The sequence below is a fragment of the Dendronephthya gigantea genome, unplaced genomic scaffold (genome assembly GCF_004324835.1).
Source record: "Dendronephthya gigantea isolate DGI-Jeju-01 unplaced genomic scaffold, DenGig_1.0 000032F, whole genome shotgun sequence".
NCBI lineage: Eukaryota > Metazoa > Cnidaria > Anthozoa > Malacalcyonacea > Nephtheidae > Dendronephthya > Dendronephthya gigantea.
The window spans coordinates 773,914-794,665 of record NW_021163042.1 but is presented as its reverse complement, the minus strand read 5'-3'; the positions used below and the strand labels follow the sequence as shown (position 1 = coordinate 794,665).

The window sequence follows — 20,752 nt, the reverse complement described above, 5'->3', positions numbered from 1 at the left end:
GCTTGATGTAAAATTATCCGTCCTGAAACTACTACACGCAGGCATCCGGGACAGCTACAAAGAGTTCTGGGACCGGTTGTATCAAGCCCGTTTAGCTTAAACGGCGGATAAGTCAAATTTAAATAACACTCTTACATCCCTCTTGAATGGGTCAACTTGAGTATTGTGCACTGAATTTGTAGTTGTAAACAGGATCTTTGTATTAAGGTTAAAAACATTTAGTTTGCTTCTTGAATAAAACGATAGACTTGCTTTCTATTTTGAACTTAACCACCGTTTAAGCTAAACGGGCTTGATACAACCGGCCCCTGGAGAGCGTTTTTGAAAACCTGCGTCCGGTTACGTATGGACGCAAAGCCAAAACGGAAAAAAACCTCCGTTTTTAAAAAATATCCGGAACGTGTGGACCTCTGGAGAGCGTTTTTGAAAACCTCCGTTTTCAGTTTGCCAAAAACGGCGGTTACGTGTGGACGCAAGGCCAAAACGGATAAAAAACCTCCGTTTTTAAAAATATCCAGATACATGTGGACGGGGCCTTATTTTACGTTTGTTCACAGTTACTGCGGTTTGTTCTTCTCTGTGTGTAAATATAGAGTATCATATTTCATACATAAGTGATACAGCCTCAAGAGCACTGATAGCTTACTCCAGCGTTTTTTTTTATTTTTGTTTCGCAAGAACCAGCGCTGTTCATATTTTGTATACTGTATAGAACATTCAGGTACGTTACTAATCTTACGATAATACAGGTCTTTTATTAAACTCTGTACATAATAAGCAATAACAAATATTCGTGCATTATTCGTTTACGTAGCAACTGCTCGTCTAGTCTTTTCGCGTTTGAACCCATCCCAGCTCCGACGCCAAATTAAGGATGAAAATACCAGTACTAAAGATTTTACAGCACTGTAATCTTTATAGATAAGTGCTATAAAGACATGGTTATGTCCAGTTATGATTTGATCCCATTGTCGTATTTGTAGTGAATACCGCGTCTACGCATGCTTTAAAATATTTTAATTCAATTTCGGTATTTGTCTCGGCATGCCGACCCAAAGCAATGGTGGCACGTGTATTCATTCATTCAAGCAATGCACGAAACTGGCCTCGGCCTTAGAAGTAATGATTTCAACTTCACCTTTTCTCAAATTATTTCGTACTATATAAATATATCACTGTGCATGAAAGCACGCTGAGAAATTGAATTTTAATATGGACGGCGATTTTTGCTACAAATGTTGGCTAATGCATGTCTTTCGTGTGTAAAATGTTAACCAAACGTTTCAATTCAAAATTTTGTATATATATGACTTGAGAACTTGTTTTAATTGACATGATTAATTTGTACAACTACAGTATACGCACGCCGTACAGGATGGACATGAATATCCCACCATTTTGTGACGAAAAATTAAGTTCCAGATTTTTAACCTCAAACTATTCTGATTAATCTATTTCTGAGTCTATTATAGAGGGGTTATAGAAGGGCAGCGGGTAATCTCTACGGCAAACAGTTGACTTTATAACTTAGATTAATCCAGTAAGACGCCACACCTCCGGGACAACCCGCTTTACGAAACACATTACTGACATTAGACATTGTACATAAACCTATCTTGACCTGCTTCCTGTTATCCGATCACAATCAACAAACCTTTTCCGGGAATTTTGTGCACATAAGTGTATTGCGCGAATGCATGTAAGCGGAAGTTTGTGTTCCTTACGTTAGCGTTGAACGATGTTTCAATTCGGAAAAGAGTTTTTTAATAATTTATTATTATTATACAGGCAGCGACACCGTAGAGGCAACGTCTTCGTGCGGGTGTAAATACCTGCGTCTTAGATAAATCAAAAATTCCTGACGTTTATGACAATAGTTAGGCGAATATTTTGGAAAATGGGATCAATGTATAGACGCAAGTCGTTCACCCGAAGTGAATATTGTGTGACAAGGTTATTGTGCAGTCTAGATATTACTTTGCGGTTAATTTGCTTAAACAGCTGGTTATATAATTTAAATTTTCTTCAAAATGAATTTTGTATCTGTCATGATCGTTTCCAATAAGGCAATATGTATTTAGTACGTTGGTTTTATTTGAACAGCAGAAAGATAAAATTAACTTTTCCCACCTGACATAACCTGTAAGTGAAAACGCGCCCTAGCAATGAATTTATATTGAACCCGATTTTAATGAGACCAGGTGTAACTTTTTTTAGGTTTTTCTCAACTCTAAATTTTTTTAAATTAGGCGCACTATGAAACACAATATGCCTTTAGTTAACTTTTTATAAAATGTTATTTCCGTGCAATGCTTGATAATTTGCAGTTTTTTTAAAACTACATTCACCGAGGAATTATAGGAACTGAAAACAAGGCCTAGTGTCAGGTACTGATGATAAAGTAAATATAAATGATAAAGGAAATCTTTTTCAATCCCACCTTTTGCTATGCAGCTTGAAACATATGTAAATGTATAACTTCACATTACGTTCAATCTTTGACTTTGTGTACTTCAGACCCACCTGAATATGGATAACATAGCACTTGACGACCAAGCAACTGTAAGGGACAATGACGTGCCTAACTCGAAGTATGCAGATGAAGCAGAGAATACGCAGTCAAATTTTACTATCATGAAAAATGTCGTGGTTGTTAGCTTCGCATTTCTTTTGCTTTTTACTTCATTTCAATCACTGCAGAACCTGCAAAGCAGTCTGAATAAAGACGCGAATCTTGGTTTAATCTCGCTGATTGTCATATATGCCAGCCTTATCGTCTCGTGTATGTTCATACCGCCTGCTGTGATTGGTCGTATTGGATGCAAATGGACGCTGGCTGCTTCTATGGCTTGTTATGCCGCATTCATTGCCGCGAATTATTATCCACGATGGTACACGCTGGGATTTACTTCTGTACTTCTTGGTGAGTACAAATTGAAATTTTAGGGGCGCTCCATTTTGGGAGCTGGTGTTTGCATGCATGGTAAGATATGTATAATATAGCATCAACTGTGGTATAACAAACTGCCTAGAATAGACAAAAAGATGCAGTTGTTATACCACAGTTGATGCTAAGTTGGTTAAAGACGGTGCCACGCTGCTCCTTGGTTTTATTTTAGTGTACCCTACACACACCTTGTTTGTATGTGCAGTAAGCGGCTTTTTTGCAGCATTCCTATTTTATACCCTCTAAACATGTCCCCATAATCAACCAAAACAATGACATTCAATTTTTTTCTGTTACACTCTACCTGAAATGAACTGTAATCCTTAAATAAGTTAAATTACGTCATTGGCTTATAACATACCTCACAACGATAGTTTAGATAAAAGTTTGTGTCTCGTAAAAAGAGTATGCAATGGGTAGTGTCCCATATTTCCACGTCAACACTCCGTATTGCATATTAACTCATACCAGGTTTCGGTGCTGCTCCGCTGTGGTCATCAAAGTGTGCCTACCTCACAACAACGGCCATGGCATATGCAAAAAACAACAATCAAGACCAAGATACAGTAATAACTCGATTCTTTGGGATATTTTTCATGATATTTCAATCCGCTCAAGTTTGGGGAAACTTGATTTCGTCAGCTGTATTGCAGCGATCTGAAAAATCATCGGTAAATTCTACAAATTCCTCTGGATATGACGTTAGAGAATTGTGTGGTGCCAATGATTGTGGCGCAGGTATAGTGTATGATATTCACTTTGTACTGACTCTAAAATATATATTTTGCTGCCGATGTAAAATTCCATGTTTCTATGATCATGTATTTGAGCTAAAGTATAACGTAGTCATTGTCTGTCTGAGGTTTAGCGTTTGAGTAGCTTCTTGGAGCATGTGATTTTTGCGGCAAACAAAATAACTTTACCACTCGATAAATTTTACCAAATCGTTTTATTTAGACTTGTCCCAAAATAGTTCATCCGTCCTATTAGTGCCTGACCATTCCACAGTCGTGATGTTGGTGAGCATATACCTCGTATGTGGCGCTCTGTCAATTGTGGTCGTACTTCTATTACTTGACAAGCTACATGATGAGGATAAAAAAGAACGACCGCCAATGTTTCGTTTGTTTTTTGCCACATTACGTCATCTCAAAGATTATCGGATGATTCTTATCATTCCTCTTACAATGTACAGTGGCCTGGAACAGGGCTTTGTTTTCGCAGATTTTACGAAGGTTAGAATATTGATTCGAGGTTAGGTTATTCGAGTTTAAAACGCTTTCACGGTCAGGAGGGGAAAATGCCTGACAGACCGAGGCCTGAAAGTCTATGTATAGTTCACCCTGTCTAGTGATTTATGGTCAGGCATAATGCACCAAATCTGTCCCCGAGGAATTCCTAGTAAGCGTCAGTCATCAGCTCGCGTTGATTACGTCCCTGTCCTTTGTACACACCGCAACAGTCCCTCTAAGAAGTCGAGAGTGATTCGCGAATCGTCTGACTATTTTTCAGATCAAGGTCTCGTTCGGTTCGTTAACGGAATTACCCAAACAAATCACTCCACCAACTAAGAACGGCCATCCACCACCCATAAATTCTAGTGGATCGTTCGTAATCGAAACTAGTCATGCATAGGTTTATATTATTGGTAATACCCAGGTATTTTCATTAAGCTCTATTACTTTATCATAACTGAATCTAAGACTGCATATATATGCTAGTGATACAGATATTACTGGTTGCCATCTGGCCTGTGCCTGGAAAATACATTTCTGAAAGATCATAATGCATGCATGGTATCTTCATTCATCGATAGATTATCAAGCACATATTCTTCTGTTTAGTCATTTGTCACATGCATCTTTGGAATTGATAAAGTTGGTTATGTTATGATATGTTTTGGCATTGGTGACTCATTGTTCTCATACCTGCTTGGCAAGTTGGTAAAATACGTTGGACGAATACCGATATTTATCTCTGGCGCAGTCATACACCTTGTTGTTTTCATTGTTCTGCTAACCTGGAAACCTGACCAGGACATGATTTCTGTCGTGTTCCTTATGGCTGCGCTCTGGGGTTATACTGACGCCGTCTGGCAGACGCAAATTAATGGTAATATTAATATTTAAAGTATTCACTATCAATTTGGAAGGTTTCTACCGTTTAAATGAAACTGCAGTAGCGTAGCCAGCCTGTCGATTTGTCCCGCTATGCTAATATTTTAGTGTTCACTGACTGTGAAAACAATAGATTTCTAAAGGCATGAATAATTATAATAACTCGAAATTTACACAGCGGGACAAAATCGTCAGGCTGGCTACGCCGCCACTGAATGAAAGGCTTCTACTGTGTTGAAACAAAGCTGGAAAAATATGCGATTTTCACCAAGATGTTTAAAAAACTCTTTCCTACCTTCCTTTATATGGTTCAAAAAATATTTCATTCAACAATCAGAAACAAAATCTATTTTAATTTACATATCGGTTACCTTTTTTACACACTGCATGTACAATATCATTATCAGAAGTGGTCAGCCAGTGGACAGTTACATCACTTACATACGGCGCAGTTTTGATAGTTATTTGGCAGCATTTCTAACAGGCTATTTATTTCTAGCGTTGTACGGAGTTTTGTTTCATGATAATCAGGAAGCAGCGTTCTCTAATTATCGTCTTTGGGAATCGCTTGGTTTCGTCATCAGCTTTGCCTTGAGCAGTTTTATATGTGTCAGGTATGCTGCAAAAAAGACACTTATTTCCACGAAAGTTATCAGCGCCATCTTTTTTCATATCACCGTTATTACAAAAAGAGTCTTTTTTGACTCGGTCCGATATATCTCTCGGTTAATAAGAAGTCTGATATCCAAACATTCTTCATATTCGCAATTTACATTAACATCTACCCACTCATGATTATCCATCATCATAATACAGTTGTCATATCAAAGTCAGACTAAATAATAATTGGATTTCGCAAAATCATATCTGCCATACTGCAATCACTTTGGTCATCCGTTTTGGTTATCCGTCCGAAATGAATTAATGCAATTATTTCCCACCTTATAGGGTTAAAATATACATCCTCATTGCAGTTCTTGTGATTGGAATGATATTGTACGCAGCTGTGGAAGTCATGTATAGACAGTCCTCTAAAAATTTCAATCCTAAGCATAACGAGTAAAAAACTGAAGTAGAGTATTTTCTTCATAATTTGTTTAAAAACAGCTAATTTAAAACAGACAATAGTAAACACCAGTTGGTAGTACTAGAGAATATTAGAAAACTTGTATGATTCCTTTCTTTACTATCAACGTTATATTATATGCTATATGAACTATTGCAGGAATAATTATTCGAGTGTTATTTTGAATGTTTTCTAAATGTGCTTGGGATTGTGTTCATCATCTGTTTATCATCTGACATGATGTCATTGAAAACATCTTGGCTGTAATTTGAATCTGACCATTAAAATGACCAAAAATCCCAATATTTCCTATTAACGCAGCCTACGTCGTTGACCCATCCGTCACGGAAGGCCAGTTGCACAGAATTGGCCAATCAGAGTCATGTATTTCGGAGTTAACTATAGGATTTAACTATGCAAAATGTAAATAAATTATGACTTTTGGCCCTTCACTCGATGCAGGTAAATTCTTGAGGTTCAAAGGGTCTTAATTTCGAGTGGAATTATGCACACTTCAAATTCAAGCCAGGAACAGTTGAGTCAACTACCAGTCCTCCGACAGGAATCGAACCTATACGCTTTTGCGATGCCGGTGCAATGCTCTTGCCACTGACATATGCAAAATGTAGTTAAAAAAATTTATACAACCGGCCTCTGTCTTCCACTTATATCGTGACCAATTAGATATAGCCGAGTGCTTTGCGGAAACGATAATATATGCCGCTATGTGTCACTCTGCCATGACGTTCAAATGAAGACAAACAGTAAACTGTAAACGATCGTGAACTCTAGCTACTAGTTGCATTTCTTTTCTCCTCGTTTTCTGGTTTATGTAATAGTAGAACCACAATTAATCTATATGGCGAGGTTAATCTTTCCTTTACGTCATTCACGTCTTAAAGGTACTTTATTTTGTAATATTTTTTATTTTTACTAGCTGTATATAGATATACGTTCAGGTTACTCATGTCAACTTCAACCTCAGAAACCTAAGGCCCCGTTTACACTATACCGGATTGCTTCTGAAGTGGGTACAAATTTGTAGCTAAAAGACAGTAAAAGGTTTTACTGTCGGAGTTCGAAATAATCGTATTACTGAGTATAAGTGTTGCGTTACTGGAGCATTCACGAATGCGATTACTGATTTCTGACTCCTGTTAAAACGACCTCTATAAGCCGGATTATTTCAAGACACTGTGGGCGAGAATCGTGGCAAGGGATGGATATTTCATTGTCTTTCAAACTCATTAGTTCTAGCCGAGTGTTTTGGAAACAATAATATATGCTGCTTATGTATCGATAACTCTGCCATACGATAAGGGTTGCTTTGCGCTTACCCGTTTTTTAGACCCGAGTACGTAAAAGTCACTCAGGCTAATCCTTCTTATATACGTATATGTCTATTTGAAAAGGTTAGGTGAATAAATCGAAAGAACTTTGTTCTCCGCATACTTTAGTATGCATTTGTTGACCCGTGTGTTAGATGACAAAAATTTAGCAGCATTTAAAGCTTTGCTGCTACCACTGTCGCGTTTTTTGTACGTACCGTGCACACGCACGTAAAAGTTTAAATGATGTTTATGAAATCCACGATTGAATAGACGCATAGAGTTGAATTCTGTTGATGATTTGGAGTGTTTTTTCTGGCATAAAATTAATTATGCCGCAACTTAGAAGGTTGCGTGTACGCACGTGCAAACAACGCGACAGTGGAAAGCAGCCTTAAATGGAAAGCAGTCTATATCAGGCCAAATATATATATATATACATATATTCACCGTGGTTTCTAAACAATGAAATTTACATGTACATATCAAACTACACAAATATGATTACAAATAAATAAAAAACGCAAGACAAATATCTGATGCGCTCCCACTCGCCTGATCGCAGGTTAACCCGAGATCAGTAGATCCTACAACCACAGTCAAACAGTGAACGATCGTGAACTGTAGCAGCATTGCGTTTCTGCTTGTTTTACTGGTTTGTGTGAATAGTAAAACTACCGAACAAATTTACCATGGCGAGGTTAATCTTTTCTTTACGTCGGTGTCATTCACACCTTGAAGGTAATTTATTTTGTCGTATTTTTTAGCAGAAGATACGTGCGCATTATTGCCGCGCACCACATTTGACACGTAAACTAGGGATCCACCAAACCTGATACTCACAGTTTTTCTTTTTACTGCTGGTAAAAAACTTGAGAAACCTTGAATCAAATCGAACGTTTATTCCCTATAATATTGACGTTGACGAAGCATCCGTCTCTGCACTAAGTGTTCTCATGGTTCATTCGCAACTGACCTTCTGATAAAATATGACGTGTATTCTCCAGAAATTTGGATTTATTTCTGATTTACAAAATCGTTTGTTTAATAAATAAGTAAAAATTGAACCTAGCTTATTGTACCAGCGATTCACGATCAGATCGGCCAACCTGAGATGAATATAATTATACTAGTTATGAAAGAATTTTCAACACTACCGTATTTATTTTTGTTGAGTATGCGAACCATTAAGTGTACTGTAGCGTGGTACTTCAGTAGCACTTGCGTGGTGCAAAAGTATAGAGTATGTGCGCAGAAGAGCGCATAATTTTGGGATATTAAGGCCCTGTCTGCACGATGCCGCAAGAATTCGAATCATTTTCTGATTCTTCCGTTTTCAGCGGGCGAAAACGCCGGAACGTGTGGACGGTACGCGTAACCGTAAGAATATTCTTGCGTTTCTTGGTTAAGAATCATCAAGGCAGAGGCTAGGCGTTATCTACCGAAGCCGTAGCCTGCAACGCAGACTATATATATGGGATATACCCCATATATAGTCTGCGTTGCAGGCTACCGAAGCCGTAGCCTAATGCAGACAACACCAAGCCCGGCCTTGATAATTCTCAATAACATGCGAAAACCGAATCCAATTATTTTATTATTATTATTATATTATATACAATATTCGTTTTGATTGATTAGCTACCTATACAAATTTGATTAATAGCGTTTTCGAATCGTTTTCGACTTTTTGTGTTTATACGTGTGGACGCGCGAATAAATATTTTAACGGAAATTTAAATATATTTTTGCGTTTTCAAATTCGTCCGGCCTCGTGTGGGTTTTAATCCTACACCAACATATCATCACATTTCTCACTGCAACCTGTAATATCACGAACTCATGATCATCTTTGTCTTGCGTTAACCTAGCTATACTTGGGTTTCAAAATGTTAATCTTCGCCCATTTCTTTATATAAGGCAAATAAACCGCAGTTTATTATATCATGTGATGCGCCATGCGCGTCTATTTGTATAATCATGCAATGCATGGATGAATCGATCCTAATAAAATTAATAAAATACAAAGCAATCTATGCACTGTATCTCTATAATAAATTCCGGCTCCGCTAGATATTCTCGGCTCTGCTACTGCAATCTTTATAGAATATAAACGTACCGCAATGAATATATGTTCCAATATAGCCAGGGAGCAGCGTGGCAGGGTCTTCAAACAACTTAGCATCAAATGTGGTATAACAACTGCCTAAAATAGACAAAACACTTCTCGACGTTTCGACCTGAGGGCCTATTAAAGTCAGGAGAGTAGTTGCTAACTGACGAAGGCCCTCAGGTCGAAACGTCGAGAAGTGTTTAGTCTATTTTAGGCCAGTTGTTTTACAATGAGTATATATCTTCTCACCTTAATATCTGACCTAATATGATACCTGTCGTGTTAACCAAAATGTCAGGTGATTTGCAGAACGTATATTTTTAAAATGTATTTCCGAGTGTAGTTGTCAACTTGTGGTGTGTTTCCAGTTATGCCTATACGTTTTAGCATAAATTTCCCAAATTTTGGTAAAATTTGATCCACGTATACCCTAGCTGAAACTATTTTTGATAATTTGATTTGTTTTATAGCACAAATGCAACTTCTTCCATCTCTGCTGCACAAGAGAACAGTGACCGGTATGCACTGGGATCGCGAAGTGGACGTTGCCGTTATTGGCTCAGGCCTTGGCGGAATGACGTCAGCTCTGTGTTTAAAAGAGATGGGGATCGATAGAATTGAGGTTTTCGAAAAAGCAGCCAAATTTGGGGGTGCCAGCGCTGTTTCTGGTGGCGGTATATGGATTCCAAATAGCCATTACGCTAAAGCCAGTGGATCACAAGATTCCGTTGAAGATACAAAAACTTATCTTGACAGTATCATAAACTATAACGAAGTCCCCGAAGAGCTTGTGGACAGCTACATTGAAAACGGGCCGAAAATGTTGGAATTTGTTACAAGAATGGCATCGGAAGTTAAGTACGTCTCCCTGGAACACTATCCCGATTACCACTCCCAGAGCCCAGGCTCCCGCACAGGCGGCCGTTCACTAGAACCCATGCCACTAAACTGGGATGAGCTTGGTGATGACATGGGCGCAATACAAGAAAGTCATTTTGATAACTACATACTTGACCGTTGGCTTTTCACCCAAACTGAAGCCCATCACCTTATCACCCGCACACCTGAAGCCTGGAAAATTGTGGGAAGAGAATTGGCACGATATTTCCGTGACACGTTTTGGCGCAAAAGGAACAACACGAAAAAGTCGCGTCGTTTGACACTGGGCATCGCGGGTATCGCGCGCATGTTTCTCGCCTTGAAGAATCGGCATATTCCGGTGACGCTCAACTGCGCGATGACCGGGTTGATAACGGAAAGTTCAGGAAGGGTAATCGGTATCAAAGCGAAACACTGCGATCGAGATATAAACATCAAGGCTGAAAAAGGCGTCGTACTTGCAACGGGAGGCTTTGAGTATAACCCTGATTTACGCAAGAAGTATCTGCCAAAGCCAAGCTCCGCAGAGTGGTCAGCAACTGGCATACGGACGAACACTGGTGACGCCTTACTCGCGAGTTTGTGCCTTGGCGCAAAAACCCGGTTGCTGGACAGTGCCTGGTGGGGTAGTACCGTGAAAGCACCCGACGATCCATCATCGCGCCTTTTAATCATTCCAAAAACCCTGCCTGGTTCTATTGTTGTCAATATGCAAGGAAAACGAATTGCGAACGAGTCGAAAAACTACATGTCTTACGGAAAGGAGTTTTTCGCTTCACATAGTGATGCTAGTCCCAACTATCCCTCTTATCTGGTGTTCGACAGGCGCTTTCGCGAGCTTTATTACATAGGACCTTTGAAGACTAAACATCTCCTCCCTGACAAACGTATCCCAAATGACTACTTCACCTCGGGCTTTTTGGCGATAGAGAAGAGCATTGATGCGTTGGCCGATAAACTCGGTATCGATAAAGTTGGCCTAAATGCGGAGATCAATAAGTTTAATGATTTTGCCAAAACCGGAAAAGATGAGGATTTTAAACGTGGAGATACGGTTTATGATCGTTACTATAGCGACCCAAATGTCACGCCTAACCCTTGTCTTCACTCAATCAATCAAGCGCCATTCTATGCGATGCGAGTGGAGCCGGGCGATATTGGAACGCATGGAGGTATGGATACAAACAGTCATGCGCAAGTTCTCAAGGAGGATGGTAGTGTGATTGAAGGTCTTTATGCAATCGGTAACTGTGCTGCAGCTATCTTACCTAGTTACCCAGGTCCAGGTTCTACTTTAGGGCCAGCAATGACTTTTGGCTACCAAGCGGCAAAGCATATTAGTGGATTTGAACATTAGGCGTTCCCTCTCTCAGCAATGTGATAAAGCGGAGGAGAACACAGCTGGAGAATTCTTAATCTAATTTTTGGGAAACTAAATGTTAAATGCATGTTCACATATTGCATACTTCTGATTAAAAGGTGCATGATTTATGATAGAGTTTATCAAGTGTTATCATTATTTATCATTAAGTTTCAGTGTAGTGGGACCAGATTATTTAGGATCGCAAGTTACCACCAGGGGGAGAGGAAGTGGGAGAACTACCAGACAGTACCGTCAAATTAATACTCCACTACTCCTCTACAACTACTTCGCAACAGGACAAAAAAATAATCGTGGATTAATTAAAAACGATCAATAGTTTTAAAACTTAAGCATAAAAAGATCCTACTTAGTAAATTTGAATTGGGATGATTAATTGTAATAACCTTCTTAATCATCGTAATTGTAAACTTCAGGTGCATGTAATTTCTATTAAATATAACAGGCATTTTCCTCTTTTTCGAAGTCATAATCCTAACGGTCAAAGATTCATGGCTGGGGTGTCATATGTATAACCATAAAATATCGGCGAATTGAGCTACGATCACCGACCGATATAGGCAACTACCTCATGTTACTGGGGTGTTTATCAGTGTTCTTATTCATAAATAAAATCTGTATAGGGTTTCACTTTTCGGAGTACGAACTTCTTGTACTGTATGGTAGATGCCAATTAACAAAAATAGTGTTTGTTTCGAGGATTCTTTGAGGGTATAATCTCAACAATGCAATAGAAGCTATTCTGTGACAAATATGCAAGTGAAGATTCTGACTGGGTAGGCAAAAATTAGTGGAATAAAGGAGCCAATTGTGCTGTGCAGAGCCTTCATCTAATGCCCCGAAACAATCGTTTTTAAACGATAAAACTTTCTGGGGAACGTCTGACGTGACTTATTTTGTTAAGCATTGCGTTAGATATATAGATTTATTTGCTCATGTTTCTTTTTTTAAAAAATGAAGGTATATAGGTTTCGTTATTGCATTTCCGTTTATTGCGTGATTCGACTCGGTTGTGAAAATGATAATTCTTAGGAAATTCAATTCATTGACATTAATTCCAATGATTTTGCGTGACATGAACTGTTATGTTGAAAGCAAAACTCAGTGAGTCGGCGATCGGATCGAATCGAATCTGATACATCCTGTTATTGTGGTATATATATTGAGCTACTCCAGTCTTTCAGATTTAGTTACAGTTTACTCTTTGTGTTTTGCGAATTGAATTCATTTAACATGTTAATTGCATGGGAGACGGCTATACAGCTTTGTGTAAGTATTTGAATGACTTGTATATTAATTACTCTAGCTAGTCAGCCTTTGATCCCAATTATACAGCTCTCTCTCTCTCTCTCTTCCTCTCTCTCTCTCTCTCTCTCTGCATGATGTCACGTTCGTGTCCTGACTAAATGCTGTAACTTTTCACAGAAGTTGTGCTACATGAAAGTGTCGAGGAATTCCATCCTAAATCTTTTTGCTAATAAATCTATGTTTTCTGGGATTTGAAAATCATAAGACCCACTTTATCTTGCTTATTGATATTAATATCCATTTAAATGTGTTGCCCGAGAAATTAATTGTGGATTGTCTTTCATTATTTTTAGCAAGAAAATTGGTAGCTTATCGAAATGGCGCAATCAGCACTAAACCTCCAACAATATGAGGATCTCGTTCATGCCATTGATCGGGTGCCAAGATTCGCCACTGGAGTCAAATCGTTCCCGGAGATGGCAAAAATCTATTATGAGAAGATATATTCAAAGGCGTTAAATGAAAACGTACCACCAATTTTTGAAATCTTCATTGCCTTTGTTTTTTCCAAGTTTTCACTGAAGGAAAAACTGAGGGAATATTTCGACGAAGAGCCTCCATTTGAGCTTAAAGAGGCAGTTTTGTCGGGGAGTTGGTCTGAAGGATTAGTTTTATTTGATCCAGATTCATTTGATCCTCCAGATGTAGACTTTCTGTGTATACTTAAAAACATTAGTTTTACTGAAGAAGATCAAGCAACTGGTGACTTGTCTATCATTGACAATTCTCCTTTCGTTAATGCCTATCTTTCGGACATAAAGTCACTTGAATTATGGCAAGCGTATTTTATAGAAGCAGCATCTGAAGCATTAGAAGGTAAAATATGCCAGATTTCCTCAGCGAAACTCAAAGAACGTCTTTATGATAATTACTCAAAAGGGGACAATTTTTTTACCGTTTCTTCAGAGCACTGCAATCCGATTTCAGATGGCCCTGCTTTAAAACTGTCCAGAGTCTCGGCCGGTTCTTCATCTTTTGGCGACAATTTATTACAAACTTTGCTAGAAAACCTTTGGCGATGTAGCGATCTCGTTTTAGCAATCCAATGCCATGGTTGGCCGCGAAATTCTCTAGAATGGATTCGTCGTGAACGAAATTGGCCTTCAATAGAGGTTGTCGAAAGAATCACGAAAGAGGGCTTTCACATTGTGGCTAAAAGTTCCTGTGAGGGAAATTTTCGATTGTCGTTTTCCTGGGCAGAAGGAATTCTTATTGCAAGTCTAAACAAAATGCAGCATAAGACAATTAGAGCATTCAAGGCGGTCATTAAATTGCTATTACCATGTAATCCTGACCAAGAGGAAATCTTGGAATCCTATCACTTAAAAACAATTGCATTTTGGCACATTGAGAAGTCAGACCCAGAATCCTGGAGTAAAGATAATAGTGCAAATCACCTGCTCCAAATGCTTAGAGAATTAAATCAAGCATTGCGTAAGAAAAGTCTGCCTATGTACTTTATAAGAACTTACAACTTGTTTAGCAAGGTCGAAAATTTATCGCAATTGGAAAAGTTGTCAGATAAGGTGGATGAAATTTCGAAAGACATCTCAGGCTTGACCAATGCTGTAAGAATGGGCGCTAGTTTTCATTTTTACGAAACACATAGAGATTATTTTAAAGCGTTTTTCCCAAAATGCTAACTAAATTTTATTTCGTGGTTTTAAAAAACATTTGTTTCGCGTGACTGGAAAGGTTTATAAGTAAGCCATATGGAAAAAACTATTAACGCGTACTGCTAGCTAGGTATTAGCATTATTATATTATTAAGTTTATTATATCATTAAGTTACTCCAATAGGGGTGGGGAGATCACTTGGTTGAATAACCATTGCAATTCCTCGAATGACCACAATAGCATTTTGACCATAGTTTTGACCAACGACACTTTGTTTAGAGTAATGTGAAGTATATCGATTTTGAAATAGCAATATGGCGGTGAAATTCATCAAATTTTATATAAAGTATAGTTACTTTATATAGTAATATAAATAGTATATTATTTTTTTATTTTACCTCGCGAGGGAGTTTAAATTAAAAACAATCCGTCTTCGAAAAAATATTGCTCCTCCACCCTGTGTGCATCCCACTGATTACACTGACGAAGTTTCGTATATTTGTACCTACTAAGAGCCTGCGATCCTTGAAGAAACCAAAAAATTCGAGCCACTAAGTTAATATAAATGGTCTGAACAAGTGAATTTATGTAATCGAAGTTTTATTTTTGGTAGTTAAAAAATGTTTGTGCATTAATGCACTTTACTATAAACGAAACAGAAATGTTTTCGATGCATGCACACTTACGTTTTTGCTCTACTTTCTGATACTTTTTGATACTTTATGCAATTTGGAAATATGGTAGATTTGTGCCATGAACTTCATACAAGAACGAAGGTCGATCATGAACGTAGCGACAAATTGGTGGGTAGTAATGTAGTATATGATGACGTATGTAACCAGTGGCCCCAACGGGTCTTTTTAGTAGTAAACTAAATTAGGCTAGGGAGTGGAGTACGTACCCTAAGGGAGTACATTAAATCTGGATGTATATTTAACTTTGTACATTTCACTTTGTGCATTTTAGTTATGCACAGTGCGTGAAATGGCATTTTAGGGCCATCACATCAATTCTATTCTTTATACATGTATATGTTTTCTATCAAGATTTTGATTTGTATCACTATATTTATTAGATAAATGTATTTTTAGATAAATTTAAAGCTCCTTGTTGTTGCAACTGATCAAGCATTATGGGTACAGTAAATATATGAATTTCTATCATACTAAAAGATTTCTTCATAAAGTTGAGCTTCAGCTGAAAAGAAGTTAAATTTATACACAACTCAACACTTTTCAAAATGTAATAACATGCTTCCATTTGTAATACAGATTACATACAATTACATCCTGATTTTTCATAAGTCTGAAATTTAGTTTGGTACGGAAATGGTTTATTACCAGCTGTAAATTATAGTATATTTATTTTAACTGTTGTTATATTTCATTTAATAGAGCAAGACCATTGCAAATTTCTATTTTATATTTCAAGCTCTTGAGGAAGAACTTTTTCGTCACAGTAAGAGCTTTGTGACTAAATATATTACTTTCATTTAAATATTTTCATCAGAAGGTTCTTCTTGACAAAGGCAGATTTAAAAATGCAGGCTTACTATGATTGACTCTGTATATGTATTTTATTACTTACAGAAGATCACAAACATTTCTGGTGTCTCTATATTCCTGAGCTTTTGCGATGCAAGGCATTTGAAGAGGTAGATTAGTTTAGCATATTTTTACTGAAATATTAGAAAAAATTCTTGGCAAAACACAATCTTCTTTTTTCTTATGTATTTCATTAAACTGTCTGCTTGTAAAGGTTCTCAGTAAAAATAACTTGGGTGGGAGGCAATTCATACATACAGCTTTTAGAGCTCTAGGTTATGAAAACCCTAGATTTTTGAGAAACAGACAACAATATTGCAGCGCTATTTTAGTTAGGTACGCATTCTTTGCGATATTATATAGGATATCCTGACGATAAAAACGATTCTGCAAAAAGTCATGTAGGCTGGTCCATGAAGTCTTATGAATGCTGCGTGCAGGGCCGTAGCTAGAAGCTTAACCCCCCCCCCTCCCCCCCCAATTAAGCGGTCAAGCTACGGTCCTGGCTGCGTGAACAATCGACAATCAGTAGTAACTGATATAGTGACACAGTCGGTCAATTCACTTAGCATTCAACATTTTCAACACTAGGATTTACATTACTTCTTTGGGGACAATTGGTCGTCTATGGTTTCTCCAAGCCCAGCTACAGTAAGTGCAGGCAGTGTTGGAAGGTATTGCATGTAAAACATGCACATTAACTTGTGACAACGTTATAGACGGTGGACCGAATCTTTGAATGGATTCACACACAGTACACTCCGATGGATTTTTCCAAGCTGGCAAAAGACATATTGTACCTTATTGTACCACCCTAACCGTTGCAGAACTTGCCAGTGAAAATCCGCGTTAATGACGGACATTTCATATTCACATTACGTATTTCATGATTTTGTAGAAAACCTTTACGCAACACATCCACGCTGTTGGCAGAGACAATCCGATATTGTTGGTAGCCTACTGTCACTCATTTTACCTTGCATTGATGGCAGGTGGGCAGGTAATACGTCTGAGTTTTGACCAACACGTATTCTAGTCTGTGGGACCTAAATTGAGTCTTGCCAAATTTCAAATAGCTACGTGTGGGTCGAAAGTAGTCATGATTGACATGTGTGCAAGTTGCTTTGTGCAACCCCAGTCCCAAGCAATAGTACTAAATCACGTTTTAACGGCTAATGATATGGTTGCATGGAGGAGGCTAATTCTGTAGTTAACGATTACTAAAAATATTTGTCTGATGTTCCATAGATCATAAAGAGCATGATAACGAAATCTCTTGGTCTAAAAAACGGTCTTGGGACGGCCGCTTTTCAATTTAGAACGAAGGCACGTATACAATATTCCAACACCGTTCCGGCAATTTCCACGACCCTAAAAAACACTATCCTGCAACTAGCGCTGCCCTGTCGACTATGGTCAAAGTGTCAAACCGATCCACGGACCATTCGCCGAGACATTATTCACCAATAATATATCAGTAAAATGCTTATGTATAAGTATAGTGGTTTCCAGGCAATATAATCAGGGTATGAAATAAATAATTATCATGTATGGGAATTATATTCCCGTTATTTTTTTAGAGCGCGAGTCAGCTAAAGAAACAGTTGAAAGATTCTATAAACGGCCTTGGCGTTGATGAGGAAATGAAAAACAAACTCATCAAAGAAAAGGTTGGCTGATTGAGAATATCTCTAGTGACCGGTCACTTCGAGACGCACATGTTCCCCTTTGTTGGAATCGCCCAGCAACAATCGTTCATGGCTTAAAGTATATGCATCCTTAGAACGTTGCTATTAAACAGCGCTTTTGAGGAAATCATTTAACTAAAATTAACAGGCCTTGTTTTAGAGGCACATTTGGCTGGTCATTTTCCATTGACTGACCGTTATTTTGAGACCTGCATGAGTCCACCTGCGATTTGTATCAGGCTTCTGCCGTCTCACATACTTCCTGTTTTTTCCCCAAGATTCTTGCATACAACATGACCAATGCAATTGTTAAAGAGATCAAGCTTGAACCTGCATCGTAAGTTGTTAATTTGAAAATATTCATCCAATTTTGCTGCTATATAGGCGGGCCTAGTCTCCTATAGCCTGCATGGCAGGCGGTAAAGTTGCAGATTTTATGCTTCAGTCCATAGTAAATTATAAAGAAGCGAGTATAAGAGGCATACAGATTACTCCCGCGCTTATATTTATCATCTTATAAAACAGTTATTTCAGATAGAAGTGAGCATGCATCACTTTTCATTCTTCGGCCGAGGTCAATCAGCCGCACCTTGTCTAATCTTGTAATATTCTTTTGTAGATTCGCTGGAATTGTAAAATTTCTGTTCGTGTTTCTAATCATACCACTGGTGATGGCGTATATTATATACTGTCAATACTGTGTATATTTTAGTAGACACTGAACTTCATATACAGATTTAGGATCATTTAGATATCGGCCGGAAGCGTGTAACTTTAGTTACAACATAACCTTCCAGTCGCAGTAAAAAAAGTATACAAAATTGCCAAATATGCATGGCTGTATTTTCCGCACTTTACAATATTTTGCAGCCAAACTTTGCAATTTTACTAAGTTTAGTATGCTCTTTTCGAAAATTCCCTTTTTGTCCCAAAATCAAAAGTTGGTCTATTATGCATGCAACCTTAAACTTTGCAAATAAAAATCAACCACGGAGTGAATATATTATTACTTTGAACTAAACTTACATTAAGGTTAAGGTAAAATGTAATCTAACTACTGCTATTATTGCGTATAATTAAATTGATTAACGAGTGTAATTTTTTAATAAAACGTGATTTGCTAAAGCTGCCTTCAGTATGGAAAAATGTGCATATCTTAAGGCCTATTTGGACTACATGATAAGTTGTATGCAATTTTATCATTCTGACGGATGCAAAAGAGGGCCTATGCCACAATCTTCATTCATATTGTTCAGGGTTGAATTTAAAGTGTCATGTTTGTACGTGTGTTTATACATTAATTCACATACTCCAGGGTACGAATCGTTTGCGACAAATCGCTTAGTGTAAATGGGCTTTTATCATGCAGTTGGTCATATTTACTTTGTCTGGTGATAAATTAAAAAGATCGTCATCAAGTATTTTCAACTCAATTCATATTGCCCTAAAATAAACAGTTGAGCAACATACTAGATCTTTTAGCGATACTAGTTTCCCATCTAAATTAAGAAAAAAAGATAAATTTTCCTCCATCTAATTGAAGGACATCCTCAAGAAAATATGAGAATCTTACAGCGCCTTATCTCATCTTGCCTTGTCCTATAATAGACCTTAAAAAAAGTTTCAAATATAGCGGTGCTATGCTTTGGAATCAGCTCCCAAACGAAGCAAAATCAGCCGAGTCGCTTCGTTTGTTTAAATCAATTGTTGGACACTGAAACGCATCCTACTTATTCATATAATCTATCTATGTGTGAAACTGTCTGTGTGTATTTTGTCCTGTTTTGTAGTCATATTAACTGTTTTTTAAAATTTAAACACGCCCCTCATGGAAACCAGCCTAGAGTTGACGGGGCTTGCGTGTTTCTTGGTTTTAAATAAAGTTTACCTACCTACATACCTGAAGAAATGGGACTCAGAAAGCACACATGACACAAGAGAGAGTTAGATGGAGTTTGCAGGACACAATTGCATAGCATTGTTTTGTACTCTTGCTTAAAGGAAAGGAAAGTAGGCGTTTAGGAATCGAATTTTAATAATCCTACACTCTTAATAAATTGACCATGAATAATGTAGCAAGTGTACCTTCCTACGCAACAATTAAGGAGCATTGTAGCGCATTCGATATTCAGCAATTATTATTCATTTAATTCGCCTTATATAAAACCTATCCAACTGCGCAGGTGCAACGATGTATACGTCTTTCATTTGAACGATGCCAAGAATAAACCATTTGAAAAAATGCAGGTTGTTCTCACATGCGAGTCAGATGAAATTCTTTTGTTAGGAACAAACAAACAAGAATATACCATCTGTAGCGAGTATACATGAGCGACAGTTTCAAAAAACAATAAAAAGGAACCATTGGTCGGACTTGGTCTAAAGTTTAACATCACAATATGTATGATTAAAAAGTATGTACCGAGACGGTTCTAAAAACGAGAATATTTCGTACGATTTCCCATGTAAATATAGGCGAATCAAATCTTGTAATGCAGTGCTTTAGCTCATTTTCACATTCATTCATGTAAGCTCCGAGAGAATTACTAATTCTAAAATCCAACTCATTTTCTGATTTTAATTCATTTTGAGCTATTTTGACTGCACGTGTTTTCTGTTAGTTTAAGAAATACTTTTGTATCCGACAGTTACATAGAGACAGTAATAAAAATTGATTACTCTTATTGCAATCTAGCCATCATTTTAATAAAAAGTGATGAACAATTTGGCAATATTTACATAGAGCCAGTATACCGACACTATA

General features: G+C 37.7%; 4 protein-coding genes across 5 annotated transcripts; all 4 read left to right on the top strand.

Moving 5' to 3' along the window:
• Positions 1–626: 626 nt before the first annotated feature.
• On the top strand, positions 627–6,284 carry LOC114524834 (protein unc-93 homolog A-like). Its single transcript, XM_028546030.1, has 7 exons — positions 627–721; positions 2,518–2,923; positions 3,419–3,685; positions 3,905–4,182; positions 4,792–5,059; positions 5,564–5,678; positions 6,013–6,284. The coding sequence occupies exons 2-7, from the start codon at positions 2,530–2,532 to the stop codon at positions 6,125–6,127; spliced, it is 1,437 nt and encodes a 478-aa protein (XP_028401831.1). The 5' UTR covers positions 627–721; positions 2,518–2,529; the 3' UTR covers positions 6,128–6,284.
• Positions 6,285–6,972: 688 nt separating this feature from the next.
• LOC114524869 (3-oxosteroid 1-dehydrogenase-like) lies at positions 6,973–12,135 on the top strand. 2 transcript variants are annotated; one of them, XM_028546076.1, is made up of 2 exons: positions 6,973–7,032; positions 10,042–12,135. In XM_028546076.1, the coding sequence occupies exons 1-2, from the start codon at positions 6,990–6,992 to the stop codon at positions 11,805–11,807; spliced, it is 1,809 nt and encodes a 602-aa protein (XP_028401877.1). In that variant the 5' UTR covers positions 6,973–6,989; the 3' UTR covers positions 11,808–12,135. The 2 variants fall into 2 exon arrangements, with proteins under 2 accessions (XP_028401877.1, XP_028401876.1); XM_028546075.1 differs by lacking the exon at positions 6,973–7,032 and adding an exon at positions 8,126–8,199.
• Positions 12,136–13,063: 928 nt separating this feature from the next.
• Positions 13,064–15,047, top strand: LOC114524950. Its single transcript, XM_028546199.1, has 2 exons — positions 13,064–13,100; positions 13,433–15,047. Exon 2 carries the CDS (start codon positions 13,457–13,459, stop codon positions 14,780–14,782), a length of 1,326 nt encoding a protein of 441 aa, XP_028402000.1. The 5' UTR covers positions 13,064–13,100; positions 13,433–13,456; the 3' UTR covers positions 14,783–15,047.
• A 127-nt stretch (positions 15,048–15,174) lies between these two features.
• Positions 15,175–19,108, top strand: LOC114524951 (heme oxygenase-like). The gene is made up of 10 exons (XM_028546200.1): positions 15,175–15,559; positions 15,848–15,892; positions 16,151–16,214; positions 16,346–16,410; positions 16,892–16,951; positions 17,199–17,300; positions 17,549–17,626; positions 17,881–17,970; positions 18,267–18,325; positions 18,608–19,108. The coding sequence occupies exons 1-10, from the start codon at positions 15,479–15,481 to the stop codon at positions 18,708–18,710; spliced, it is 747 nt and encodes a 248-aa protein (XP_028402001.1). The 5' UTR covers positions 15,175–15,478; the 3' UTR covers positions 18,711–19,108.
• Positions 19,109–20,752: the final 1,644 nt, after the last annotated feature.